The following is a 27,705-nucleotide window of genomic DNA, read 5'->3' as shown; positions in this document are numbered from 1 at the left end:
AGAGTTGTCATTCTGGAGAAAGCCAACCCTGCTAACACATCTTCTGAGGAAACTGAGGAATTTCTCTCTCTCTTCAGGGTGAAGCTGGAAAACCTGGAAAATCTGGTGAGAGAGGTCTTCCTGGCCCTCAGGTGAGGCCCCACTCTTCCCACCCTCAAACCTGTTTCCCAGAGTCTCACTTCCTTGGAATTGAAGCAGTAGCTTTGCACCCAGAGCAGCCAGTTAGCTCGTTTCTAAAACCGACGACTCATGGTCTCTAAATATACCACGGCTTCACATTTACGACCCCGCAGTGATCCCTAAGGCCCATGAAGGAGGCCGGGCAGCTGTTATTTATACCCCTTTTGCACTGGGTGAGGCTCAGTGCGAGGCTATTCGCAGGTTTAGTAAAAGAGCTGTCCACTGGCAGGGGTTCGCAGCTGCTGCCTGGCGGTGAGGGAACTGACTCCAAAGCCTCTCCAGCAGCCCCCGGCAGCCTTTACCTTGTTCTTCTTTTCTGTGCCCTCAACATCTCCTCTTTGGATTGCAGGGTGCTCGCGGCTTCCCAGGAACCCCAGGCCTTCCTGGTGTCAAAGGTCACAGAGTAAGTAGGTGGGGATGTTGGAAGGAAGGGATCACCTGGGGGAGAGAGAAGGGTCTGGCGGTGTGGGTATTTCTTCCTATTCCTGCAGCCCAGGAGTGTGCTGAGTGGTTTCTCTTGCCCCTCAGGGTTACCCAGGCCTAGATGGTGCCAAAGGAGAAGCTGGTGCTCCAGGTGCTAAGGTAAGTCCCAGGAAGCCCAATGGGATGTGGAGAACAAGGAAGAAACTCTTTTCCCAGCATCCAGGCAAGGGGATGCTGTTGAGCTCTGCGGAGTTGGGCCATCAGAACAGACTTGGTTGGGAACACCCCGTCCGACATCCTGCAGGGTGAACAGCAGGGCCTGTGATCTCGGGGACTTGTCTTTCTTGGAACTGAAGTTTGGGCATGTTGGTGCTCGCTGAGATGACCAGAGCTTTCAGCTTCTTCCTTGGGAGTTTTCTGGGGACCAAGAATGGGGTCACGGACACTGAGCCTGTTTATCTTTTTTCCCAGGGTGAGAATGGTTCCCCCGGTGAGAACGGCTCTCCAGGCCCCATGGTGAGTAGGGCATCGCCTCCTGGCAGGGTTGTCTGCCTGGCGAGTGGCTGCGCGGCAAACATCAGTGCCCCCCTTTGCGGACAGTCAGTATTCGATGGTTATAGATTTCATCAGATGGGGAGCAAAAAGTTAGATGTATTAAATAGATGATTTGTACAAGGAGTCGTCAACTTTTCCTTGAGTCAGTTAGCTCTACTGACACACTTAAAGTGTGCTTCAGTTTATAAAAATTCTACTTATGCCCAACATTTCGGGATCTTATGTAGCATAAGGAGCAAGTTGCGGCTGGAGCCAGGCTCCTGCTGGATGACACAGGGGGTGTGGGTGCGCTCTGCCCTGGCAGAGAGGCCTTTGGTGTGATACGAGGAGTCCTGGACTGGTTGGGAAGGAGGCACCGCTGGGAATATCCCAACCTTTGCTTCCAGTCACGTGCATCCTCCCTCCCATGTCAAGGCAGGGCCTGCCAGGTAGAAGTCATTGTGCAGAACGTCTCTACGCCACCTCACGCTTGTGCCATGCTTGTGTGTGTTCTAGGGTCCCCGCGGCCTGCCTGGTGAGAGAGGACGGACTGGCCCTGCCGGCGCAGCGGTGAGTCAATGGCATGCCCCAGGCTGCCACTCGCCCAGCACTTTGTAGAGCTTACGAAGCACTTTCATAGATGGATATTTCTCTTTGCACCCTGTGAGGTGCAAAGTATCATCATCCCCATAAGAATTCACTCTGGGTGTGCCAGCCCCAAATTCCCAGGGTGGATCTGCACAGTCAAAGGAGAGGAAAGGGCTGTGGGAGGGTTGGTTGGTGAGAGCAAGACTCTTTTAATCGTTCGGGATTGTTCAGAGAATCCCTTCAACTCGTCCCACCCACTCCGCAATCTAGTTTGAATTTATGAATGGACCTAAACTGGCTACAGTGCTACACTACTCTCTTTCTTTCTGATTGCTGCAATGACATCTTAGAAAAGCAAAATAGTATAGGGTGGTGTGACAGTGGCTCATTGGCAAAATTCTTGCCTGCTGTGCCAGAGACCCGGGTTCAATTCCCGGTGCCTGCCCATGTAAAAATAAAATTAAAAAAAAAAAAAACAACAGTCTAGCATCTGTTTATGGGGCCTTCACATTTAACGTTGCTGTCACTGATAACTGCTGATGATAACTATAACACCTTTCAATGGGCACTTCCTATGTTTATACCTGATTTACTTTGTCTCATTTAATCTTTCCCTAAATCCTACAATATAGGTTTGTTATTTTCCTTGTTTTAGGGAAAAAGAAACCGAGGCACAGAAGCATTCAATAACTCAAAATAAATGATGCTTTGTGGCGTCAGACCCTGGTGGCCTCCAGTTAATATGGGAAATTAAAAGTGAGGGGATTGGTGGTGGGTGGAGGGTGCAGGATGCCAGATAGAGGCACTTAGTTCTGATTCCTTAGGCAATAGAGTGTTCTTGAAGGCGCTTGGTCAGGCGAGTGATGCGATGAAAGCTGTGTTTAACAAAGATTATGCTTTCTGTTGCTTTCAAACCCCCAGCCACCCAAGCTTTGAGGACCCTCCTCAGAGAACACACAGGGGGCTGGCTCCAATGGATTGGCTTCACTCAGTTGTGCCGCTTTCCACATAATGTATCCATTTGGCAGAAATCTTGCTCAAAAGCATATCAGCGAAAAAGCAAGCAGCCACCACCCTCCTTTGTCAGCCTGAGCTGCTGAAGTGCCTTGCCTCAGGGCCACTTCGTGTGAGGGGATTAGAGAGCACTGGGCCTGCCAAGAAACACTGCGGCATCCACAGATGAGTGGGACCCTGGCTTGTGGCGAACGGCAGGGCTTTCCAGCCAGCCTCTGAGCGGTGGCGGTGGCCTCACCCGGGGATGAACTGCAGTCCCCCTGGCCTGTTCTCCCTCCTTCCCGGGCACAGCAGGCCCCACTTCTCAAATTTCCTTGCTGGTTCCTGGCCCCTCCGTAGTCATTCTGGCAGGGTATGCGTAGGATTTGGCTCAGAAGATTGACAACGTTGCCTATGAGCCCTTCTTCGCCCCTCCTCCCTCTGCCCTCCTATCGGGCCCCTCCGGGCAGGGTCTCCAGCTCTGCGGGTCCCCCGAGGTCTTCTGCGGCCTGAGCTCCTTCCTGGTGGCTGTGACACAGGGCCGGCTCCCATAGTGCCAAGCGTAGGCCTGGCGTCGAGGCCGGGCTGGGGTTGGCCTGCTTGGCTTCTGCCCGCTGCAGTCACATGCCCTCCCTCCAGCCAGCCGGGCTGCAGGAGAGCCCGGTGGGCACCAGACCAGCCGGGCTTCTCAGAGCAGCATGGCAGCTGCCCTTCACTCATGCCAAGCCCCGGCCTCTCCTCTGGCCCATCCCAGAACCTCCCAGGGGCACCACCTACCAAAGTGGTCAGGAGGGCCCGGGATGGGCTGTGGCCAATACAGAGGCTTTGTATTGCCTCTGGTACTTTTTTTTTCCCGTTAAGTCTTCTTTCACTTTCCTGTTTGAGGCCAGTCTGGTGTGTCTCACTGGGGAGAAATAGGCCACAGCCAGGAGAAAGATTTGAATTCTATTTAAAACGTGGGTTTCCCCTAACTCATCTTCCTCCTTCAGCTTCTGGGGAGAGGCAGGGACAGGCAGGAGGGGCTCAGCTGGGGAAGAGTCACCTCCTGGCCTGCGGGGGTCAGCCTCCAAGCACCAGGACCTATCTCTGCCCAGCCTGAGGGCTGCTGGAGTTTGGGTAGAGGTCCCAGGGCCCTGAATGGCCTTGGGAGAGAAACTGGGGGCTGCTTACCACAAACCAGGGAGAAAACTCTCTTACTGTAGACAAAGAACTGGCAGCCTTGCCTTCCTGGGCCTTTGGACCCAGTGGCTGACCCGGTTCCCGGGTTGGTGCAACAGGTGTCCTGGTGGCATCTTGGTTTCCCTCACGGGGAGGCTGTCTGGGGAGGCCAGGGGCATGGTCAGAGCGCAGTCGAGGCTGTGAGTGGGCCGGAGGCACTGTGTGGAGGCTGCTGAGCCTCGCTCATTTTCCTTTCAGCCAGTTCACTCAGTCTAAATAATAACTTGGCCCTGAAAGTTGGGGGATATTTGGGGTCTAATCTTATTACATTTGAAGTTGGAGAAAGAATGGAGCAGCTATGAAATTACCTAAGCTTCATTTAAGCTAACTAGTCCCCCACTGCCAACCATCCCTGCCCTCACCCCGAAGTCATGGGGAGGGTTCGGGGCAGCCCCCTGCTGCCGCCGGGCCACCCACGGCACAACCTCACCGCCCGCTCGCTGGGCCCTGGGGCCTCCCCAGGCAGCGCATCTCCCACATTTTCTGTGTGGGTGGGTGATGGGCAGGGAGTGGCGAGATGTGAGGGGCTTCTCACCACAGCTCTTCCTTCTCTTCGCTCACAGGGTGCCCGGGGCAATGATGGTCAACCAGGCCCTGCAGGGCCTCCAGTAAGTTCATTTCATCTTCCGCAAGTTTTTTTGTTTGTTTTGAGGAGAGGATAATTGGAGAAGGTAGTCTTAGAAATGTCTGCATCTCAGCAACTGGTCACAGAATGTTGGTTCACTTTCCGAAGCCAGGAGAAGCAAGGCTTCTCTCTGGAGCTTTCCGGAGACACTGGCAATGGGGACAGTGTCCATCCAGGGACTGTCAGCTATGATGGACGTAGAGTGAAATCAGTACGGCAGTGGGCAGGAGTGTGAAGTGTGGGGTGGTGCATTTCAGCTGCAGAGACTCTGGCATTCACATCTCCATCCCCTTCCTTTCTCCAGGGTCCTGTCGGTCCTGCTGGTGGCCCTGGCTTCCCTGGCGCTCCCGGTGCCAAGGTGAGTGCCCCCCACTGCTGGAGTCGTGAGTCCCAGGAGCGCCAAGAAACTCCCTTTCCCCTTAACCCTTGCTAATTGCCCCCTTGAGACCCACCTCTTTCCTTCTGAGGGAAGGAGAAAAGCCAGGCATTTCTCAGTCACCAGCTGGAAGGGAAAGTAAGATGGGATGACAAAGAGCTGGAGGTAACCGTTACAGCTTCTGAGCTAGGAAAGGCAGACAGAAGACAGAAACCTGGGAGGGAGCAATAGAACAGAACGGAAGGGGAGGCTGCAAACAAGGTGGGGGGATCCGGAAGCTAAGAGGACTCCAGGCCTGGAAGGTGTTGGAGGGAAATGGCAAGGGGAGAGGGCCACTGGGAGGAGACGCTTCCTCACTTCGCCCTCTCTCCTTCGCGTTTCTGCCTCCTCTGGGGTGCTTGGTTTGCTGTTGTGAGCCCTGTTAATTGAGTTCTTCCGAGGATTAATAGAGGCCAGTGGGAGGCCAGCCAGTTCAGGGGAAGGCCCCTGTGGCCCAGGAGGAATTCCAGTGTGAGTGTCCCTGGGAATTCTCTCCCGGGGCTGCCAGGAGATGAATAAGGAGCCTCCATGTGGTCGTGGCATCAGGTTGCTTTTCCCCTCCTGGGCGTTTCCGTGGCAACCAGACAGTGTCTGAGGCCCCGGGAGCTGGGTGAAGGAGACCCATTGTGAAGAGGGCCAGCGGAAGGTGAGGGGGCCTGACCTTTAGAAAATAATAATTACAAATGCGAGGCAAGAATGTTCCGAGAAGAAACCTGAGGAGGCTCTGCCCTCTCTCCAGGTCAGCGGCCCTCCCCAGGGACTCTGTCATCCAGAGAGCCCAGATCTCAGCAAGTCATAACTTTCAGGAAAAAAAAACAAAAGATAAAGCAGAGGCCATCTTTTTTTGGAGGGGTTGCCAGAAGCGGAGGGGAATTGGACAACAGTTTGAGCAGGGAAGTGGAGCTCTCAGCCTGCTTGCACCCTGGCTTTCTGGGCTGGCTTCAAGCCCACTTGGGTCAGAGCCTGGAGTGGGACCCCGAGCTGAGGTGGTTGGTGACTGGGAATCCCTTCTGGGGGGCTCAGTCTCCTCAATAAAATAGCCAAAGAGGAGGGGTGGAGAGGTTGAAGTCTCTGCTGTCCCTCACCACCCGTCGTCCCTCTGTGCTAGGCCTGGCAGGGTCCCCAGCCTAGGATTTCCTGCTCTGTGCTGAAGGACCCAGCAAGTGGCCCTCGGCTGCAGCATGCAACTGTGCAAGGGCTTGTGACTATTTACAACACAGGGGAGATGAGGCGCCTTCAGACCACTGCTCAGTCAGGTGGAGACAAAAATGACAGCCTGGTCCATGCGTGGACCTGTGTGCTCAGGCACATGGCTCCCCTGTGCAGGCCGCCGGCCCTGAGGTGTCCCCTTCCCTTTACTTCATCTCTTCCCGTCCTGCCTCCTCCCAGGGGGAAGCCGGCCCCACCGGTGCGCGAGGTCCTGAAGGTGCCCAAGGCTCTCGGGGCGAACCTGGCACTCCTGGATCCCCTGGGCCTGCTGGTGCCTCTGTAAGTGCCACTTTTCTTTGGCCTGAAGGGTCTGGGTCTGTGGGCCCCAGGCCTTAGCGCTCTTGACTCCCTACTTCACCATGAGGGACGTGGAGCCCCAGTCACCAAACTTGCATCCTGGCCTGAAACCACGACTGGTTTCTAGAAGGGCACATCCTTCTGTCCCCAGTGCTCTCCTAGAAACATCCAGCAGGGGCTTCCCTGATATGGTTCTGGAACTCGGGAGGGCTGGGAGATGGATGGGCCTCCTTCTTTGTTGCTTATTTTCTGCTGATACCACCCCCTTTTACAGGGTAACCCTGGAACTGATGGAATTCCTGGAGCCAAAGGATCTGCTGTGAGTGTTGCCTCCAGACTTCATTTTCCCAAGTGGACTCGGTCCTTCCTTGCCCCTCTCTCCTGACACTCCTCTCTTCTGCTCTTGTTGACAGGGTGCTCCTGGCATTGCTGGGGCTCCTGGCTTCCCTGGACCCCGTGGTCCTCCTGGGCCTCAAGGTGCAACTGGTCCTCTGGGCCCGAAAGGTCAGACGGTAAGAGCCTGAGAAAACCCCAAGTCCCATTGACATCCCTGGAGTCAAGCCCTGGCATCCCTCTATCCTATGCTGACCTGACCTAGCCTCAGACCAGTGTCCTTCTGTGGGCACCTTTAACAGGGCGTCTGGAGGTGGGGGCAGGGTCTGCGGAGAGAACCCAGTGTGAGAACCTGCCTCTCTCTTTTCTTAAGGGTGAACCTGGCATCGCTGGCTTCAAAGGTGAACAAGGCCCCAAGGGAGAAACGGTAAGTACCTGCCTGTGAGTCTTTGTCTATCCCTGCTGCTGCTCCACAGGCCAGGAGCCATTTCCCAGCTCCACTGGCCACCTCCTCTGAAGCCCATCCCAATCTGGAAGCTTCTGGTAGTGCCCCTTTGCAGTTAGCTCCCTTGTTTGGCCCAGCCAGTTGGAAGAGCTTGGCCTTTATACTTTTACTTCTTACTGGGCCATTTCTACTTTCCATTAGTGGTCTTTGTGGTCCCTCTTCCCCAAGTCCCCAGCCCTGAAACACTTGCCAAGGTCATTTCCTCTGCACCCGGGCCAGTGTTTGCCCTAGAGCCAGGTGGAGACTCACACTGTTTCTCTTTTGTGTTGGTCCTCAGGGCCCTGCTGGTCCCCAGGGAGCCCCTGGCCCTGCTGGTGAAGAAGGCAAAAGAGGTGCTCGTGGGGAGCCTGGTGGTGCTGGGCCTATTGGCCCCCCTGGAGAAAGAGTAAGCGGACGGAGAGTTCCCAGTTTCACTGGGGTGTGAACTCCAGATGTAGATTGAGTGCTTGTGACTGTGTGTTCCTGGCCAGTGCCCCATCTGGAAATCATATTCCTCTCTCCTTCTTCCTAGGGTGCTCCTGGCAACCGTGGTTTCCCAGGTCAAGATGGTCTGGCAGGTCCCAAGGTGAGTGGGGAAAGAGGGGCTGGGTCCCTCTGTGTATCCCTGGTCAAATGGCTTCCCACTGATCCAGTCTTCTCTCACCTAGGGGGCCCCTGGAGAGCGAGGACCTAGTGGACTTGCTGGCCCCAAGGGTGCCAACGGTGACCCTGGCCGTCCTGGAGAACCTGGCCTTCCTGGGGCCCGGGTAAGCAGACGATCTGCTTTTGCTGTCGGCTTCAGACCCTCAGAAGCCCCCCATGCCCTTCCCTGCCCTTCCCTATGCTGCCAGAATAAACAGGTCCTGGGTCCTGCCCCATCATCTTCTCTCTCCTAAACAAAGGGTCTCACTGGTCGCCCTGGTGATGCTGGTCCTCAAGGCAAAGTTGGTCCTTCTGTAAGTCCATTATCTTGGGGTCATTAGGGGAAATATCCTTGGGGTGGGAAGGGAGGCAAGAGTTTAGGAGGGGTGGTCTGGAGCCCTGTACATATTGAGAATTGTTGATGAGGGTAGATGGTGGGTGCTGGGCTGGATGTGGCTGAGTTCGGAAAATGCCACCCAAATGCCCTTGGGATAATTCACTGGGGAAAAACAAAGCTTGGGTGTGGACTTTCAAGGGCTGAACTTCCAAGCTAAGCAGTGCCTTGTTGCTGATGGGGTCCCTGTATGTGGTGTGGGCTCCTGGTCATGGCCCTCTCTGCTGCCTGCTGCTGGGCCTGCACAGAGGCATTTAGTAAGTACTGGATGGGCAAATGTGGCCAGGATGTCTGTGTTCTGAGGACGGTGTCCTCTTTTGCAGGGAGCCCCTGGTGAAGATGGGCGCCCTGGTCCTCCAGGTCCTCAGGGTGCTCGTGGGCAGCCTGGTGTCATGGGTTTCCCTGGCCCCAAAGGTGCCAATGTAAGTAACAGCTTGCCCTTCCATTTCCTTCCACATGGGGTTACCTGCCTATCTGCCCACTTGGGGGGAGGGCTGGCTCCCGAGTTAACCTGGGGTCAGTGATGAGTGGGTCCCCTCTGCCGTGGGCAACTCTGGACTCCAGGTCATGCAGAAGATTGTGTGATCTGGGGAAACCCGGGGCTCTTTAGAGTCCATGTGGCAGTGCCTGGTGGTCTGGTCGCCAGTTCATGCCTCTGAGCATAAGATAAGGGCCTGAATCTATGCTTTATCATTTGCTGTCCAGTCTCTCCAGCCTGCTCTGCACCCCCAAACCCTCCTCCCCACCATCACTCTCCTGCACTCTCTTTTTCTCCAGGGTGAACCTGGCAAAGCTGGTGAGAAAGGACTGCCTGGTGCTCCTGGTCTGAGAGTAAGTAGCCCTCTCCAAGGCCTGTGGCTTGGTGTTGGCTGGACACCTGCAAAGAGAGAGGGGAGCAGCCTCCCGAAGGCCATGCTCTGGGAGCCCTGGTTAATGAGTACTGATTTTTGTGGCTGAGCCTGTGCTGGACTGGGCCCTTTGAGATTCCATGTGGGGAGACCTCTTGTTGCTGTGAGTTAGCAGCCCTGGGAGATGGAGGAAGGCTTTCCAGTAGAGAAAGTCTGAGAGAAAAGGAAGGGGAGGGGAGGGAAGAGAAGGAATGGGCATGGAATTCATTTTGGGGATTGTGACAGTTTGGAGGCCCAGGGCCCCAAAGTGCACCTGTCCAGTCCTGGGGCACCAAAGAACTGAGGAAAAGTGAATGTCTTTAATCCACCCTTTTTGCTTCCCTCTAGGGTCTTCCTGGCAAAGATGGTGAGACAGGTGCTGCAGGACCCCCTGGACCCTCTGTAAGTGCCTGCCCAGCCTCTCCTGGGGCGGGGGCTTAGTGGGGGGGGGGGTAGGGGCACCTCAGACCCATCCTGCGATGGAGCTGACAGATGTGGATGTGGGCAGGCCCAGGACACCAGACCCACCCTGAGCCAAGGCAGGGTGTCCCAGCTGGCAGCGTGGGCCCACCTGAGCTGTCAAGATGCAGGTCATTGTCGAGATGGGGGCACACACCCATGCATACCGAGATGGGGGCACACACCCATGTATCCCGAGAGGGGGCACACACCCATGCATCCCGAGAGGGGGCACACACCCATGCATCCCGAGAGGGGAGCACACACCATTGTATCCCAAGAGGGGGGCACCCACCCATGCATACCTTCTGTTGGGCAGGGAGGGAGTGTGTCCTACTCTCCAGCTGACCACCCCTCCAGGCCTTATCAGGTGTGGCTCTCAGGGGCTCCAGGTGCTCACTTAGCTCACCTTTTCCTTTTTCCTCTGTAGGGACCTGCTGGTGAACGAGGCGAACAGGGTGCTCCCGGGCCATCTGGGTTCCAGGTGGGTGGCCAGATGGGCCATTCTTCATAGGCCCTTTCCATACCACACCCTCTGAGGTGGCAGCAGGCACCATAGGGGGAGGGCCTACCCTTCCTGAAGGGGAACAGGGAGCAAGGTTTTTCTTTCCCCTGGCTCTCACCGCTGCTGCCTGCTCTGGGCCTGCCCTCTGTGATGCCTCCTTGGAGGGGACAGCAAACACTCCTTTGCTAACACATGTCACTTTGGCTTCTAGGGACTTCCTGGCCCTCCCGGTCCCCCAGGTGAAGGCGGAAAACCAGGTGATCAGGTGAGTGTGGAGCTCTTTTGACCTGCACAGTTGAGATGGGAAGATCCCATCTGATGCCCAGAAGACCAGGGCAGGGCCTCGGGAATGCCCAGACCCACATCCCAGCTTTCCACAAAGGACACCATCTGAGCTCTGTCCCCCACGTGAGGGAGGCTCAACCATGGGTACAGGGACACAAAAGTCTTGCATTTCTGCGATCTTCAGCTCTCACACATCCTTCTTTGTTCCCCAGGGTGTTCCTGGTGAAGCTGGAGCCCCCGGCCTCGTGGGTCCCAGGGTGAGTGTCCTGTCTGCCACTTCTGGGCAGTCATCTGAGCCTGCCTTTTCCCTGTGCGGTACAGTCAGTGCCCCCAGTACCCCCCGTCCCTCCCCACTTCCCTCCTTCTCTCTGGGTCTGGTCTCGCCGTGGGCCTCCTTCCCCATCGATCTTGCTTGATTGCCCCTTCGTGTCTCTGCCACAGGGTGAACGAGGTTTCCCAGGTGAACGTGGCTCTCCCGGTGCCCAGGGCCTCCAGGGTGCCCGCGGTCTCCCTGGCACTCCCGGCACTGATGGTCCCAAAGTAAGTAAATCCTAGTCCTGCTGGCAGGGGCTTCTGGCCAGTCCCGGGAAGTCCTGATGAGGGAGGAAGAGGAAGGTGGAGGGTGGAGCTCAGAAGGAGTGAAGCCTAGAAGGAGGGAGGAGTGGAAGATGGAGACAGAAAGGCGGTCTGGGCAGAGAGGAAGGGAAGAAAAGTGTGGTTTTGGTGGTTGGTTTCCCATCCACTGTGCCCTGCGTCCTGGAGGAGTGGTTTCTCACTGCACACCCCTTCTCACCTCCCACCCAGGGCGCATCTGGACCAGGTGGCCCCCCTGGGGCTCAGGGCCCTCCAGGTCTGCAGGGGATGCCTGGTGAGAGAGGAGCAGCTGGCATCGCTGGCCCCAAGGGAGACAGGGTAAGTACAGGCTGACATGCCCCTCTCTGAAGTCCTGCCTTCACGCTCCTCCCCCCACGCTCTCTGCAGGAGAAGCTCCTCCCAACCACCCCTTCTCGAGCAACTTGGAGACCCTTCCCTGAAGCCAACTGCCCACCTTTTATCATCATCCTTTCCCCACCCTTCCATCCATCACATTCATAGTTCTCATTGCCCACCCTGAGACCACAGTCAAACCCCTCTAGGGCAGGACTGAGCTGGCAAAGGGGGCTCTGGAGTGCTCTCCTGAGGCAGCCCTTCCTCTCTATCCCTCAGGGTGATGTTGGTGAGAAAGGACCCGAGGGAGCCCCTGGCAAGGACGGTGGACGAGTAAGTGAACACTGCTGACAGGGACCTCAGGGACCAGGAAGGGGGCAGATGCAGGGAAAGGAGGGTCTGGATGTGGGCAGTGTGTGAGTGGGGACCCTGGCCCTGCTGCAGCCACACAGACCCGGCCGTGGTGGAGCCTCCTAGAGTCTGAGTGGGTGGTTCTGGGGGCCATGCAAGCAGGCACCAAGGGGCACCGAGAGTTCCGGCTGTGCCCCAAGTCCCTGGCATGACTCTCCCTGCCCCCCTCATCTCTTCCTTCTCTCTCTCCAGGGTCTGACGGGTCCCATCGGCCCCCCTGGCCCGGCTGGTGCCAATGGTGAGAAGGTGAGTTGTGGGTTCCTTTCCTCTCTCTGCTTCACCTCTGCCAACAATCCTCCATCTCTCCTGCTAAAGATGCATTTCCTTTACTCATCAGCTGTGACCCTCCTGCCCACTGGGGCCTGCAAGGACCCAAGAGGGTGGGGGTCATCTTAGAAGTGGCAGTCACTGGCTACATGCCCTGTAGGACGGAGCAGTGGGGCAGGGGGTAAAAGTGCATTCAGCAAAGGCCTTGAAGAGGGTGCAGGGGTGGGCTGAGAGGGCAGAGACAAAATAGGCTTTGGGGGCGGGGCTGGGACCTGATCAGAAGCGCTTTGCTCTTGAAGGGCCCCACCCTGACTCCCCACTTCCTTCATCCATGGCTCTTGCTCCACCTCCCCCCAACAGGGAGAAGTTGGACCTCCTGGTCCTGCGGGAACTGCTGGTGCTCGTGGCGCCCCGGTGAGTCTCTGCCCCAGCCCTCGTGCCCTCACGCCTTCTCCAGTCCGGCTCGGGAGCCAGCTGTGCCCTCAGCCTGGCCCTGCAGGCTGCCCAGCCTGGGCTCCCTCCTTGCCCTCTGGGTCTGGGGGTGGGAAGGAGCGTTAGGAAAGGAAGGGAGAAGGTGGGTCAGCCCCCATGGTGATTCAGTCTGGGCGGAGGACCTTCAGGTCATTAGGTCCTCTGACCAAACAGAGGTGTTCGGTCCTGGGACTTTCATTTAGCAGAGAGGACTCCTGCAAGCTCCTTTTGATGCTTTTGCTTGGAGGTTACTGTACACGAGGCTGGGCTCGGGGCGGGAAATGGCCAGTTCCCTCTTCTCTGGGCTGTCAGTGAGCAACGAGGGGCCTGAGCTCTCCCTGGGTCCCCTTCCATCGCAGGGCGAACGTGGAGAGACTGGACCTCCCGGACCCGCTGGATTTGCTGGTCCTCCTGTGAGTATCTGTGCCCGCTCTCACTCCCACCCGTCGCCATTGTGCCAGCTCTGCACCCAGTACCCACGGGCAACACCCAGGCTGAGGGTGGGGGAGGGATATAGTTTAAGGAGCAGGGAACTGACTGTCCTTTCATACCCCCACGCTGATGCAGCAAACCCCTCTCAGACCCAGTTTCTCAGGCTCTGGGGGGCCAGTGCACACGCACTCCTGCCCACCCACACCCTCGGAGCCTCTGGCCCTTTGGGAAGAACCTCTAGTGCCTGTCGTGCCCTCACTCACCCACTCCTCTTCCCGGAACAGGGTGCTGATGGCCAGCCTGGCGCCAAGGGTGAGCAAGGAGAGGCAGGCCAGAAAGGTGATGCAGGTGCCCCCGGTCCTCAGGGCCCCTCGGGAGCACCCGGACCCCAGGTGGGTAACTTGGAGTTCCCATGAAAACTGCTCCCACAGGGCAGGCGGAGAGGCCTCAGCAGACAGCACAGGCCGAAAAGGGCTCGGAGGTCCTGGGGGACACCCACCTCGGTTCAGGGCCTTTGACCCAGCAGATTCTGGTGCCTCCCCAGAAGGGAGAGGCTGCAAGGAGAGGAATTATGTTCAGAGAGAAAGATTCCGGTGGTTAAATCTTGGCCCACCGTTGGTGGGAGGAGCTGTTATTGTCTTGTGGGGTGTGTAGCTGTACTTGGAGGTGACGGGGGCGGGGGGGGGCTGGTCTCCCCTGAGAGAAACCCAGGACAAAGCAGATGCTCTTCTCGGGGGAGGGGTGAGATGGCAGGAAGAGTGTCCCGGGAGCTGAGACGCTGGGACTGGCTCCCAAGGAAACCAGGCTGCTTCTTCCCTGAGATCTTCTAGAACAAGGGTCTCCTGTTGGCCAGGCCACCTGTGATAGCTTCAACAGCTGGGCTTTTAGTGCCAAGAGAACTGTGTCTTTGAAAACCTAACCCTCAGGGGTCGGTGGTTGGGGCTCAGAGCCAGCCCCCTTTCCAGGTCTCACCTTCTCCCTCTTTCCCCCCAGGGTCCCACTGGAGTGACAGGTCCTAAAGGAGCCCGAGGTGCTCAAGGCCCTCCGGTGAGTGGGCCCCCGTTCCCACCCTCACCCAGGCGCGATGGAGGGATCAGGGGGGTGGGTGCCACCTGAGCCTCTGGAAGAAGGCCTGGCCCCAGGGGCTCTAGCCTTAGTTTTATGGAATTTACCCACCTCCTTCCTTCCACAGTCCTGCTCCTGCCTACAGTCTAAGCCTGACCCACAGGCAGATGGCAGACAGGCAGTCTCTCTCTGATGGGGTGCAGTGTTCCTGGGAAACCCCCCACCTTAGGCTCTGTCCCTCTCTCAGCACCCTGCCGCTGGCTGGCTGCCCTCTGCAGGAACGGGCATGGAGGGCAGAGAAGCAGCATTTGCTGATTCTAATGGCCAGACCTAGGGTTATTGTTTCCTCCTCTCTAAGTTCCACTCCTGTCTTGCAACTCCTCACCCTTCTCCCTACCAGCCTCTGAGACCTCCCATGTTTGATCCTGAGGGCTGGAGGTATTCAGGGGTTCCCCTCTCTTCACACAGGGAGCCACCGGATTCCCTGGAGCTGCTGGCCGCGTCGGACCCCCAGGCTCCAATGTAAGTTAACATCCTGGCTTGTTCCTACCTTGCCCCTGCCATAGGATCAAATCTGACCGTCTCCACCCCTTCTTGCCCATTCCTACTCCTGGGAAGAGAGGCTGATTGATCAAAGGAAGCTGTTTTCCTGTGAACAGCAGGGAGGATAGCTGGGTGTTGGCCATTGGCAGCAGACTTGGGCTCAACCCTCCAGACGTCTGGCTCAGTGGGCAGCCGACGTAGTGGGCAGTGACGTAGCCTTCATCGTGGACACACACTTTCTGAGCATGTTCTGTGCCCCTGTCCTGCCCTTCTTAAGGAAGGCCATAAGTCACAGATCGCACGCTTAGGGAGTTTGCAGTGACAGGAAGACAGATTATGTGTGGTTACCAGTCCTAGCCCTAATGGTGAGGTTACTCTTACCACACCAATGCTAGATGTAGAGGGAGGGGGTGCTGTGGGTGAGCAGAGGCTTGGGAGGCCAGAGGGAGAAGGGTTTGAGATGACCCCTGAAATGGTGAGATTGAGGCTGAAGGGAAGGAGCCAGGAGGATTCCAAGTAGTTAGAAAAACAACAGCAACGACAACAGAGTGCAGGGGTGGAGAAACCAGCGGCCAGTCAGGGTTCTCACAGCGGAAGAGAAGATCCGAGCAGTGGGCCGGGGTGGGGTCCTGTCATCCTTGGTGGGAGGAGGGAGGAAGCCCCAGAGGAGGAGACCCCTCGGGGGTGCTGGCATCCATTGCCCACCAAGGCCCTGGCCAAGCCAGCCTGGATGGGGAAAGGAGAGAAGCATTCTCACTTCCTGCATTTTGCTCTTTCTAGGGTAACCCTGGACCCCCTGGTCCTCCTGGTCCTTCTGGAAAAGATGGTCCCAAAGGCGCTCGAGGAGACAGCGGCCCCCCTGGCCGAGCTGGTGACCCTGGCCTCCAAGGTCCTGCTGGAGCCCCTGGAGAGAAGGGAGAGCCCGGAGACGATGGTCCCTCTGTAAGTCCCTCACCAGGCTCATGCCAGCCCAGGGCCAAAGTCCCAGGGACCAGGAGCTGAGAGGCTCTGAGTGCACAGAGCATGGAGGGAGCAGTGGCTGTGGAGAGGCTGGGGTGGGGAGAAGCACAGAGAGCGCTGCACTGGGAGGGCAGGCAGAGCACTGATCCTGCGGGAGTCAGTGGCCAGGTGGGGGCCGACCAGGGTCACTTCATCTCCTTTCTCCCCTCTCTTCAGGGTCCCGATGGTCCTCCAGGTCCCCAGGGTCTGGCTGGTCAGAGGGGCATCGTTGGTCTGCCTGGACAGCGTGGTGAGAGAGGATTCCCCGGCTTGCCTGGCCCATCGGTGAGTGATGGAGTGCCCCTTCCTCCCTCTGAGTTGGACGCAGCCTAGCTTAGCTGAGGGCTCATCACTCAGTGCTCTTGACGTGGTGGCCTGGCTTCCACAGAACCAATGCCACCCCCCGAGGCTTCCACCCATTCAGCACTCTTCAGACTGTTCACTCATCAGCTATTTCCGCTCAAGGGATCTGTGGGGCCCTGGGCAGGGATGCTTGGAGTGTGCACTCATCACCCTTGCCTCTGTCTCTCCAGGGTGAGCCTGGTAAACAGGGAGCTCCTGGTTCATCTGGAGATCGAGGTCCTCCTGGCCCCGTGGGTCCTCCTGGCCTAACTGGTCCTTCAGGTGAACCTGGGAGAGAGGTGAGTAGTGGGACCCAACCCTGGAGGTCCCAACTAGAGAGAGGAGTCCTAGGCTGAGGCCTGGTACCCTGGAGGAGGAGATGATGGGATTAGATGCCAGGACCAAGAACCAAGGGATGCAATGGGAAGGTCATGATGGGAGACAGAGGGGCACAGGGTACACAGAGCTAGGTACAGAGGGAAGCAGGCCAAGGGATAGTCAGGGTGAAAGCTTTGGCTCCAAAGATTTGGTTGGACAATAGAGAACAAGCCTGGGGCTACTGAGGGCAGGATGGGGAGTAGAGTGGGAGAGAGGGCCCAGCATGGCTCTAATCACGTTCTTATTTCCCTTTACCCAGGGAAGCCCTGGCGCTGATGGCCCCCCTGGCAGAGATGGTGCAGCTGGAGTCAAGGTGACTACCCAGAGATCTCTATATGCAGAGAGACAGGGAAGACATTCCCTGGCTCAGCCAGTCTAGAAGGATCTTTCCTTGCCTGTTCTGGGGCATTCTCTGATCCTAAGTCCTCCCTCCTGACAGGGTGATCGTGGTGAGACTGGTGCCGTCGGTGCTCCTGGAGCCCCTGGAGCCCCTGGCTCTCCTGGTCCCGCTGGCCCAACTGGCAAGCAGGGAGACCGAGGAGAAGCAGTGAGTATCCTTAATCCAGTCAAAGCTGGTGGCGGAGGAGGGTGGCTGAGTGAGCAGGGTCACCCTGGAGGCAAACCCTGGGACAGGGAGTGTCTGGATCCAGGGAGCAATAGCCAAGTGTGGGGTCAGATGCAGAGGGGGCTGTCCCATGTCCTGGCTTCTCTTTGATGCGGCTCTCACTCTCCCCTCTCAGGGTGCACAAGGACCCATGGGACCTGCAGGACCGGCTGGAGCCCGGGGAATTGCTGTGAGTGTCTGAGCGTCCTGTGCTGGGTTTGAGTCCCCCACAGTGATGGCCTTGGAGGGCTCCGGGGACTCCTGAGTGTGGATGGACCAGCAGAGGGCTCCTGCCCTGGCCTTGACCTGACCCACCCCCTGACCATCTGTCTTGTTCCCAGGGTCCTCAAGGCCCCAGAGGCGACAAAGGAGAATCTGGAGAGGCTGGGGAGAGAGGACCGAAGGGACACCGTGGCTTCACTGGCCTTCAGGGTCTGCCTGGCCCTCCTGTAAGTGCTGCTGTCTGGGCTTAGCTCCCCAAGGCCTGCCACCTGCTCAGAGCCCACTTGACAATTTGCTGCTAAGACAATTTGGCATCATCTCAAGAAGTTTATAGAATTTCCTGAAGGCTGGAGGGAGGAAGAAGTAGAGAGAAAATGGGGGTGGGACATATACCTGCTCCCCCAACTCCTAGGAGACACACACACACATCTAAAAAGCCTTCTCATCTTGGGAGGCTGGAGCCTTGTCTGTGCTGACCTCTGACCTTTGCCTCTTCCTTCTACACAGGGTCCTTCTGGAGACCAAGGTGCTTCTGGTCCTGCTGGTCCTTCTGGACCTAGAGTAAGTGAGATGGAGCTAGGAGATGGCGTGACCCCTACCCCAGAGGGAGGGGCTAGAGCACTGGCCAGGTGTTCAGCTGGGGAGGGAAAGGGTGCTGCTTCTGGGTAAGCCGTGGGTTCCAGGGTCCTCACTCAGCAGCTGGGGCAGGACCAGGTTGGTGTGACAATGACTAGAAAAGCACCTGGGGTCACAGTGCTTTAAGGCGCCAGTCAAACCCCTTAATGAGGATTTTACTGAGAAGCTTAGCAGGGTAGGAGGAAAGCTCTACCACAGAGTTATCCTCCTGCTTCGTGGCCAAATAGAGATCAGTGTAGTCTCCTATGACTGAGAAATATGAGGAATTGGCAACAGCGCTACCAGGACAGGCACCCCACCTTTCCCTTTGGCAGCCCGTCTTTCCTCACCATCTCTCCTCTCTCTTGGCCTGCAGGGTCCACCTGGCCCTGTTGGTCCGTCTGGCAAAGATGGCGCTAATGGAATCCCTGGCCCTATTGGACCTCCTGGTCCCCGTGGACGTTCAGGCGAAACTGGCCCCGCTGTAAGTGTCCTGACTCTTTCCCTGCTGACTTAGGTGCACCAGCCTCCAGGAGGCTTGAGTTTGCTGGTACTCAGGGCCCATCTAGGGCTACAGCCTATAGCTACTGGTGATGGTATCCCCTATCCCAAGACCTCCCCAGAGGTTCAAGGGGTTCACGATGGCTATTGGCTAATGGAAGAAATAGAGAAAGTGCTAGGCTTTTCTTGTTCTTGATCACCTGGTGTCTGCTGGGATCCCCTCCTGCACCTTCCTGCCATGTGACTGGGAAGGAGACATTCTAGCACATTCTAGCAGGTGGGGATGGACCCAGAGGGGCCCTCCCTACTGTTCTTGGCTGATCTGTCTGTTTCCTGTCACAGGGTCCTCCTGGAAACCCTGGACCCCCTGGCCCTCCAGGTCCCCCTGGCCCTGGCATTGACATGTCAGCTTTTGCTGGCCTCGGTCAGAGAGAGAAGGGCCCTGACCCCCTGCAATACATGCGGGCCGACGAGGCAGCTGGTAACCTGAGACAGCATGACGTGGAGGTGGATGCCACGCTCAAGTCCCTCAACAACCAGATCGAGAGCATCCGCAGCCCCGAGGGCTCCCGCAAGAACCCCGCTCGCACCTGCCGGGACCTGAAACTCTGCCACCCTGAATGGAAGAGCGGTGAGCCTGGGGGGCTGGATCATCTGCCCTGGAGAGTAGGAATTCAGTCCACTGGGAAGCAAGGGAGGAGGCACCCCTTAGCTCAGGGCAGAGCTCACCTAGAAGGCTCTAGTAGGTGGTTGCTCCCCCATTTCATAGCAGACATGTGACTTCCAAGGTAGAGGCACTGCCATCAGGCAGGCATTGTTCTACCCTTTTTGCTTACACCCTCTTCAGAACTCAGAGGACTCTGTCCTTCCTAGTTTCTGAGCCCCTACATTCTTCTGTCTCCCCTCGCTTTGGGCCATATGCCCCACCTCCCTCCCCTCGGATTCCCTGTGGCTCTTTGTGGCTCTCCCAGTCAGGCTTGTCCTTCTTCTGTGTCTGACTGAACCCACCTGGGGTGTGGTCTTCTCCCCCACAGGAGACTACTGGATCGACCCCAACCAGGGCTGCACCTTGGATGCCATGAAGGTTTTCTGCAACATGGAGACTGGCCAGACCTGTGTCTACCCTAACCCAGCGAATGTTCCCAAAAAGAACTGGTGGAGCAGCAAGAGCAAGGAGAAGAAACATATCTGGTTTGGAGAAACCATCAACGGTGGCTTCCATGTGAGTACCTGATTGTTCAAGGTCAGAGATGGCTTCTGAAAATCTTATCTAATTTCCCCCTGGAAGCTTTTAGCATCTTCTTCATATTCTCACCAGTTTTCCTTTGGGCTTAAGAGGAAGGAGAGGGGAAAGTAGGTTTTTTTTTTCTTTCCATTTAGAGGTGGGGAAAGGCGCTCAGAGGCTTGTTCTACTCCCTGGGTGCAAAAACATCCTCCCAGTTACCTGCTCCCTCAACACCCCCTTTCAGGTCCTCTGAATCCTAGACAATTGGAGGACCTCTAGAGCCTCCTAGTCCCATTGAATGCCAGGCTCCCAGGCCTCATACTTCTACTCTGTGTCCTAACAGTTCAGCTACGGAGATGACAACCTGGCTCCCAACACTGCCAACATCCAGATGACCTTCCTACGCCTGCTGTCCTCCGAGGGCTCCCAGAACATTACCTATCACTGCAAGAACAGCATTGCCTACATGGATGAAGCAGCTGGTAACCTCAAGAAAGCCCTACTTATCCAGGGTTCCAACGATGTTGAGATCCGGGCTGAGGGCAACAGCAGGTTCACATATAATGTCTTGAAGGATGGCTGCACGGTGAGTTACGCTGGCCAGAGCCACCAGGGAGATGAGATACGGTGTAGCCTGGGGGTCAGACTGGAACAGGGCAGAGGGTCCAGAGGACGTGTCATAGTCCTAAATTGATGGGATAATCAGAGGCGTGAGTTTGAGGGGGTTATGCACAGAAGACAAGCAGAGTGACAGGTAAGGGAGAGTCACATAATTATCCTATTTTCTCCACTTGTTTGGCTCAGGGGAATCAGATGCTACCCAGTGTGTTCAGTGACTCTTCTAGAAGTATTCATGTGATGTGTATGAGCATACCTAAGACATAAAGTGAAGAGTGGGTCAGAGTGAGGGGAGCTCCCGATGGGGACCGGGAAGGGAGGAAGGGAAGGATGGAGGAGAGCCTTGCTGCTGAGGATAGGTGTTAAAGTAGAGCCATCTCTGCCAGCTAAGAGGAAGGTCTAGGGAATTCCCAAATGGGGAACTCTGTGGCCTAAGGCTGCTTATCAGGTTGTTCAGTCTACTGAATTGCAAGGTATCTACTGAATGGCATCTCCTCTCTTTCTCCCCTAGAAACACACCGGTAAGTGGGGCAAGACAGTCATTGTGTACCAGTCACAGAAGACCTCTCGCCTCCCCATCATTGACATCGCACCCATGGACATAGGAGGGCCAGATCAGGAATTTGGTGTGGACATAGGGCCTGCCTGCTTCTTGTAAAAACCCAAACCCAGAAACAACACAATCTATTCCAAACCCAAAGGACCCAAGTACTTTCCAATCTCAGTCACTCTAGGACTCTGCACTGAATGGCTGACCTGACCTGAAGTCCATTCATCCCAACCTCTCACATTTTGGACTTTTATTCCCTCTCTTTTTAAGAGATCTGAACTGGGCAGACTGCAAAATAAAATCTCGGTGTTCTATTTATTTATTGTCTTCCTGTAAGACCTTTGGGTCAAGGCAGAGGCAGGAAACTAACTGGTGTGAGTCAAACGCCCCCTGAGTGACTGCCCCCCAGCCCAGGCAAGAAGACCTCCCCCCTTCAGCTGGGCACAGGAACTGTGTGTGTCCTACACAATGGTGCTATTCTGTGTCAAACACCTCTGTATTTTTTAAAATGTCAATTGATATTAAAGACAAAAAAATTATTGGAAAGTATATGTTGACCTGTGCTTTGTTCCTTTCCATTGGCACTTGATTCTGTAGGCGTGGCTAACTGGCCTTTCTAAGGCCTTCTTCTATTTTTTTTGTTAGAGAAGTTCTGGGTTTACAAAACAATCATGCATAAAACATAGGATTCCCATACACAATCTCACCACCAACACTGTGCATTAGTGTGGAACATTTGTTAATGATTGATGATGGCACTTTTCTTTTTATAATTGTACTATTTTTTAAAACAGTAGTTAGCTTTATTACAATTGATGAAAGATTATTAAAATAGTTCTGTCATTCATTATTTATGTTAGGTGTATTTTCCCCATATACCACTCTAATATTACCACCTTGTATATTTGTTATAACCCATGAAAAAACATTCTTATATTTGCACTATTAACTACAGGACATTCACTGTGCTGTACAGTCTTGTGTTTTATCTTCTAATCTATATTCTAGTAACGTATACATCTTAAAGTTTCCTCTTTCAACACATTCAACCCGTGCAGTTGATTACACTCGCGATAATATGCTCCCAACACCAATATCTATTCCCAAACCTTTATCATAAGCCTGGACAAGTATCAACAACCCATTCTCTAACCCCAATTTATTTCCTGGTAACCTATATTCTAGATCCTAACTCCATGAGCTTGCTTATCATAATGAATTCGTAACAGTGAGATCACACAATATTTGTCCTTTTGTGTCTGTCTTATTTCACTCAACATAATATCCTCAAGTTTCATCCATGTTGTTACATGCATCAGGACTTCATTCTTTTTACAGCTGAATAATATTACATCCTATGTGTGTACCACATTTTCTTTATTCATTCGTTGGCTGCTGGGCATTTGGTTTGCTTCCACCTATTGGCAATTGTGAATAATGCCACTATAAACATCAGCATGCAAATGTCTGTTCAAGTCCCTGCTTTCAGTTCTTCTGGGTATATACCTAGCAGCGGGACTGCCGGATGATATGGCAATACTATACTTAGCTTCCTGTGAAACTATCTTCCACAGCAGATGAACCGTTTTACATTCCCACCAGCAATGAATGAATGCTCCAATTTCTCCACATTCTTTCCTACACTTGTTGTTTTCTGTTGTTTTTTTTTTAATAGTATCCATTCTAGTAGGTGTGAAATGGTAAATGATTTTGATTTTGATTTGCATTTCCCTAATAGCTGATGATGTTGAGCATCTTTTCATGTGCTTTTTAGCTATGGATTTTCTTCTTTGGAGAAATGTCTATTCAAGTCTTTTGCCCACTTTTAAATTGGATTGCTTTCTTTTTATTGCTGAGTTATAGGATTTATTTATATATTCTGGATATTAAATACTTATTGAATATATGGCTTCCAAATATTTTCTCCCATTGAATAGGTTGTTTTTTCACTTTTTTGACAAAGCCCTTTGTTGTCCGAAAGCTTTTAATTTTGAGGAAGCCCTATTTATTGATTTTTTTCCCCCTCTTATTGCTTATGCTTTGGGCATAAAGTCTAAAAACAAAAACAACCCCAAAAAACCTTCTAACTTTAGCTAGAATGTCCAACACAATGCTGAACCACAGCGGTGACAGTGGGCATCCTTATCTTGTTCCAGATTTTGAAGGGGAAGTTTTCAGTCTTTTACCATTTAATATGATGTTAGCTGTGGGTTTTTAATACACGCCTTTTATCATGTTGAGAAAGTTTCCTTCTATTCCTATCTTTTGAAGTGTTTTATCAACAAAGGATGTTGGATTTTGTCAAATGCATTTTCTGCATTAACCGAGATGATCAAGTGGGTTTTCCTCTTTGATCTGCTAATGTGGTGTAGTACATTAAATGACTTTCTTGTGTTGAACTACCCTTGGGATAAAACCCACTTGATCATGGTGTATAATTCTTTTAATGTGCTGTTGGATTCGATTTGCAAATATTTTGCTGAGGATTTTTACATCTATGTTCATCAGGGAAATTGGCCTGTAATTTTCTTTTCTTGTAGTATCTTTATCTGGCTTTGATATTAGTGTGATGTTGACATCATAGAATGTTAGGTAGTATTCTTTCCTCTTCAATTTTTTGGAAGAGTTTGAGCAGGAGTGGTAATTCTTCTTAGAATGATTGGTAGAATTTACCTGTGAAGCCATCTAGTCCTGAGCTTTTCCTTTCAGCAGTTTTTTGATGACTGATTAAATCTCTACTTGTAATTGGTCTGTTGAGTTCTTCTAGTTCTTCCAGAATGAGTGTAAGTTGCTTGTGTGTTTCTAGGAATTTGTCCATTTCATCTAAGTTGTCTAATTTATTGGCATAGAGTTGTTCATAGTATTCTCTTATTATCTTTTTTATTTCTGTGAGGTCAGTAATAATGACACCCCTCTCATTTCTAGTTTAATTTATTTGCATCTTCTCTATTTTTTTCTTTGTTAGTCTAGCTAGGGTTTGTCAATTTTATGGATCTTCTTGAAGAAACAACTTTTGGGTTTGTTGATCCTACATTTTTTTAATTCTCATTTTCATTTAATTCTGCTCTAATCTTTGTTATTTCTTTCCTTCTGCTTGCTTTGAAATTAATTTTTGTTCTTTTTCTAGTTCTTCCAGATGTGCAATTAAGGCTTTGATTTTAGCTTCCTTATTTTGTAATCTAAGTGGTTAGAGAAAAAAATCTCCCTCTCAGCACTGACTTTGCTGTATCCCGTAAGTTTCGATATGTTGTGTTCTTGTTTTCTATCATCTTGAGATGTTCATTGATTTCTCTTGCAATTTATTCTTCAACCCACTAATTGTTTAAGAGTGTATTGTTTAACTTCCATCTAACAGTTAATTTTCCAGTTCTCTACCTGTTAATGATTTTTCACTTCATTCCATTATGGTCAGAGAAAGTGCTTTGTATAGTTTCAATGTTTTAAAATTTGAGATCTTTATTGTGACCCAATATGTGGTCTATCCTGGAGAATGATCCAACAGAATTCTTCTCAAGAATTTATATCCTGCTGTTTTGGGGTGCAGAGTTCTGTATATGTCTGTTAAATCTAGTTTATTTACCATATTATTAAGTTCTCTGTTTCCTTATTGATTCTATATCTCGATGTTCTATCTATTGGAAGAGAGTGGTGTGTTGAATTCTCCTACTATTATTGTAGAAATGTCTGTTACTCCCTTCAGTTTTGCCAGCATTTGCCTCATGTACTTTCAGGCACCTTGTTTGTGTGCATAAAGATTTATGATTGTTATTTCTTCTTGGTGAATTGCTCCTTTTATTAATATATAGTGTCCTTCTTTGTCTCATAACATTTTTGCTCTTAACTTCTGTTTTGTCTGATATTAGTATAGCTATCCCAGCTCCATTTGCATGTAATGCCTTCTCCCAACTATTCACTTTCAACCTATTTGTGTCTTTGGGTCTAAGGTGAATTTCTTTTCTGCTAGTCTGTGTCTTTTGATTAGGGAGTTTAATCTATTAACATTCAATGTTATTACTGTAAAGGCAGTACTTATTTCAACCATTTTATCCTTTGGTTTTTATATGTCACATCTTTTTACCCAGGTTTTCTGATCTTTGCCTATAAAAGGCTGATCTCATTTATTTATGGAATAACAAATGTGATAGGAAGACAAACTTGAAACATTTTCAATACAATAGCATAACTTGCTAAATCCTTCATAGCACACTCTGGAAAAAAACACTTCATAAGCCATTTCCTCTTTAAGCAATGGATTGTAGAAAATGTGCAATTCTGTCTTGACATGAAAATATTTTGATGCACTGTGATCTTGCCTGATGAGTATAGTATTTTCTGCATAACTATTATAAGAACTCTTAGACAGCTGTATTTCATCCTGTTGTAAAGGTCAGAAAAAAGAAGCGAGCTGGGAGGCAAATAGCTTTTTTAACAGAGTGATATGTCTGAAGACTTTCAACATATGTTGGTTTTCCCTCCTTCCAATTGTTTGTCTCCCATTTTCTTCTCACAGCTCACAAAAGGTAGGGGTTTGCTGCTGTTAACAGTTGCTGTTTGTGGGCATTTTCCCCCTCCAGATTAAAGTCCTATCTCTCTTTAGTTTTTTTCTTTGTGCAGTGTTGGACTTGCTCAGTTCCTGTCTGATTGCCCTGATTCTTTGTTTCATTAACTCTTTTCTCATTTCATCTTAAATGTCCTGCTTCAATCTGTCATAGTCTAGCCCTTCTGTCTGAACTCCACTGGCATTGGGCTGGGATGAGGGTGCAGATTTTGGTCTGTATAATGAATCATAGGGCCTGTTGTGAAAAACAATCTGATTTTTCCTTGGAGAATTCCGTCTGGAGATAACAGGTGTTGTCTTGCTGCCATTCATTGTATTTGTTCTTTCCCAAGGTTTTCTTTTTGTTTCAGGGGTACTTGTGAAGTTACAGGATCTGAATCTTTTCTTCTTCATTTTTCTTCATTTTTGTTCTATTTCTATTGTTGATCCATTTTCAGCAATTTATTTCCTTGTCAGCAGGACACTCATTTCTTCCATTAAACCACTACCCTGTAAGGAAAGGGTCCATTTCCATGACTGGTGCCTGTCTTGGATGAGGCTGAGTTCACACCAATGATATTTCCCCTGCTTAAGAAAGAGGCATCCTCCATCCGTGACACTTTCCTAAGTTTTGCTCTGAGCAATTGCAGCTGCAAGTCCAGTTAAAGGGTGATTGTCTTCTGCCATGGATCCCACAGAAAATCCAGATGCGGGGTTGGGGGGCAGGAGGTGGTGCAGGAGAGTACTCGATTAGGTGGAGGGGGTGGAGGAGGGGGTGGTGGAGGCCCGGATGATGAAAGCAGAGGGGGTGGATGGAGTCCTGGGGGAGGAGAAAGGGCTGCTGAAAGGCTGGGTAGGACCTAGTGGGAGTGGTGGAGGGGGATGAGGGGCAGGCAGTCCCAAGACAAAGCCCTGTTGGGCTGGAGTCTGTCAGGCTTGCTGAAAGGCTGCCTGCAAACCTGGCACAAAAGCAGAAGCGTCTCCCAGTACAGTTTAGAGGGATCTCAACAGAGCAGGGGCAGCAGCATTTGATATTCTTCGCTCGCTCTCCCTCTAGTCACTATTACAAGAACTCTTAGCTCTATTCCATCCTGCTCCCTCTCTAGTCACTCTTGTTGCTCTTTCTTGCCTTTCCTGTTGGAGTCTGTCACGCTCCTTCCTTTCTTGCCTCTCCCACTCCAGGCATTCAGGCCGTTCCCTTTCTTGTCTCTTCCCCAGGGACAGGGACACAGCTCAGACTGAAGACAAGTGTCTGCCTCTTCCTTTGGGCAACGAGGTGGCTATACCATCTCCTTGCACAAAGCTGAGGTGCAGGCCAAGTGCGAATGAAGACTAAAGAAAGGCTGGAGAGGGAGCGGAGAGGCCAACTCACAGAGAGGATCCCCAGTGGCCACCGCCTCCCACCTCCCCCTGCTCCTTTTCTTCCTTCTCCGGGAGCTTCCTCATCCTCCTTCTAATGGTGTCTGCCAGGCCACGCGCCCTACCATGGCTCCAGAGGCCCGCCTCTCTCATTCTCTCTTTCTCTATATATATACATATATATAATTTTTTTTTTGCCTTCTTTTGACCCCTTTTGCTACCCTTGCTGATAAAATCTTCATTTTTACACTCTCCTCCAGACTTTTCTCTCCCGTCCTTTCCTTTCAGCCTGCAGAACTCCCTTTAGTATTTCTTGTAGGGCAGGCCTCTTGTTGATGAACTCTGTTTCTATTTATCTGTGGATATTTTAAACCCTCCTTCATTTTTGAAGGACGTTTTTGCTAGATAAAGAACTCTTGGCTGGTTGGCAGTTTTTCTCTTTCAGTACCTTAAATATATCATACCACTGTCTTCTTGCTTCCATGGTTTCTGATGAGAAAGCAACACAGTCTGATTGTGATTTCCTTTTATGTGACAAGTCACTTTTCTCTTGCTACTTCCAGGGTTCTTTCTTTATCTTTGGCATTTGACATTCTGATTAGTATATATCTCTGAGTAGGTCTATTAGGATTTATTCTGTTTGAAGTATGTTACGCTTCTTGGACATGTATATTTCATAAAAGTGGGGAAATTTGGAGCCAGTATTTCCTCAACTATTCTCTATGCCTGTTTTTTCATCTCCTCTCCTTTTGGAACAGCCAGGACACTATGTCTCCACACACCTCTCAGAGGTGTGTCATTCACACCTCTGAGACTCTGCTCAAATTTCTCTATTCTTTTCTCTGTTCTTCTATCTGTAAGATTTTTATTGTCCTGTCTTGTAGTTTGCTGATTCTTTCCTCTGTGTCTTCAATTCTGTTGTTGTATGCCTCCAGTGTGGGTTTTTTTTTTTATCATTTTTATTGTGACTTTCATTCTCATAATTTGTTTCTTTTTATACTTTCAAATTCTTCTTTATGCTCATCTAGTGTCCTCTTAATATTTTTATCTCTTTAGCTATATTTTCCTTCATCTCCTTGAATTGATTTAGAAGATTGGTTTAACCATATTTGTTTAGTTATTCTAAATTCTTTGTCTCCTCTGAAGTTTTATTTTTACCTTTGATTGG

At 52.2% G+C, this 27,705-nt stretch overlaps 1 protein-coding gene and 1 pseudogene across 2 annotated transcripts in view; one reads left to right on the top strand and one right to left on the bottom strand.

Moving 5' to 3' along the window:
- Positions 1-21,182, top strand: part of COL2A1 (collagen type II alpha 1 chain) — a 30,938-nt gene extending 9,756 nt beyond the window's left edge. For both annotated transcript variants that reach the window (XM_077170688.1, XM_077170687.1), the window contains 43 exons: positions 78-131; positions 530-583; positions 709-762; positions 1,075-1,119; positions 1,654-1,707; positions 4,500-4,544; positions 4,866-4,919; positions 6,366-6,464; positions 6,757-6,801; positions 6,896-6,994; positions 7,189-7,242; positions 7,598-7,705; positions 7,832-7,885; positions 7,968-8,066; positions 8,202-8,255; positions 8,659-8,757; positions 9,113-9,166; positions 9,571-9,624; positions 10,112-10,165; positions 10,398-10,451; positions 10,684-10,728; positions 10,913-11,011; positions 11,276-11,383; positions 11,678-11,731; positions 12,002-12,055; positions 12,437-12,490; positions 12,907-12,960; positions 13,264-13,371; positions 13,973-14,026; positions 14,513-14,566; positions 15,368-15,529; positions 15,764-15,871; positions 16,120-16,227; positions 16,566-16,619; positions 16,746-16,853; positions 17,047-17,100; positions 17,252-17,359; positions 17,640-17,693; positions 18,124-18,231; positions 18,591-18,879; positions 19,283-19,470; positions 19,817-20,059; positions 20,603-21,182. In XM_077170688.1, coding sequence (XP_077026803.1) covers positions 78-131; positions 530-583; positions 709-762; positions 1,075-1,119; positions 1,654-1,707; positions 4,500-4,544; positions 4,866-4,919; positions 6,366-6,464; positions 6,757-6,801; positions 6,896-6,994; positions 7,189-7,242; positions 7,598-7,705; positions 7,832-7,885; positions 7,968-8,066; positions 8,202-8,255; positions 8,659-8,757; positions 9,113-9,166; positions 9,571-9,624; positions 10,112-10,165; positions 10,398-10,451; positions 10,684-10,728; positions 10,913-11,011; positions 11,276-11,383; positions 11,678-11,731; positions 12,002-12,055; positions 12,437-12,490; positions 12,907-12,960; positions 13,264-13,371; positions 13,973-14,026; positions 14,513-14,566; positions 15,368-15,529; positions 15,764-15,871; positions 16,120-16,227; positions 16,566-16,619; positions 16,746-16,853; positions 17,047-17,100; positions 17,252-17,359; positions 17,640-17,693; positions 18,124-18,231; positions 18,591-18,879; positions 19,283-19,470; positions 19,817-20,059; positions 20,603-20,749 — 3,702 coding nt within the window. In that variant the 3' untranslated portion in view covers positions 20,750-21,182. The remainder of the gene's footprint in view (positions 1-77; positions 132-529; positions 584-708; positions 763-1,074; positions 1,120-1,653; positions 1,708-4,499; positions 4,545-4,865; positions 4,920-6,365; positions 6,465-6,756; positions 6,802-6,895; positions 6,995-7,188; positions 7,243-7,597; positions 7,706-7,831; positions 7,886-7,967; positions 8,067-8,201; positions 8,256-8,658; positions 8,758-9,112; positions 9,167-9,570; positions 9,625-10,111; positions 10,166-10,397; positions 10,452-10,683; positions 10,729-10,912; positions 11,012-11,275; positions 11,384-11,677; positions 11,732-12,001; positions 12,056-12,436; positions 12,491-12,906; positions 12,961-13,263; positions 13,372-13,972; positions 14,027-14,512; positions 14,567-15,367; positions 15,530-15,763; positions 15,872-16,119; positions 16,228-16,565; positions 16,620-16,745; positions 16,854-17,046; positions 17,101-17,251; positions 17,360-17,639; positions 17,694-18,123; positions 18,232-18,590; positions 18,880-19,282; positions 19,471-19,816; positions 20,060-20,602) is intronic.
- Positions 21,183-25,084: 3,902 nt separating this feature from the next.
- LOC143690557 (protein enabled homolog pseudogene) lies at positions 25,085-26,624 on the bottom strand (annotated as a pseudogene).
- Positions 26,625-27,705: the final 1,081 nt, after the last annotated feature.

Source organism: Tamandua tetradactyla, chromosome 7 (genome assembly GCF_023851605.1).
Source record: "Tamandua tetradactyla isolate mTamTet1 chromosome 7, mTamTet1.pri, whole genome shotgun sequence".
Lineage (NCBI taxonomy): Eukaryota > Metazoa > Chordata > Mammalia > Pilosa > Myrmecophagidae > Tamandua > Tamandua tetradactyla.
This window is presented reverse-complemented; position numbering and strand designations above follow the sequence as displayed.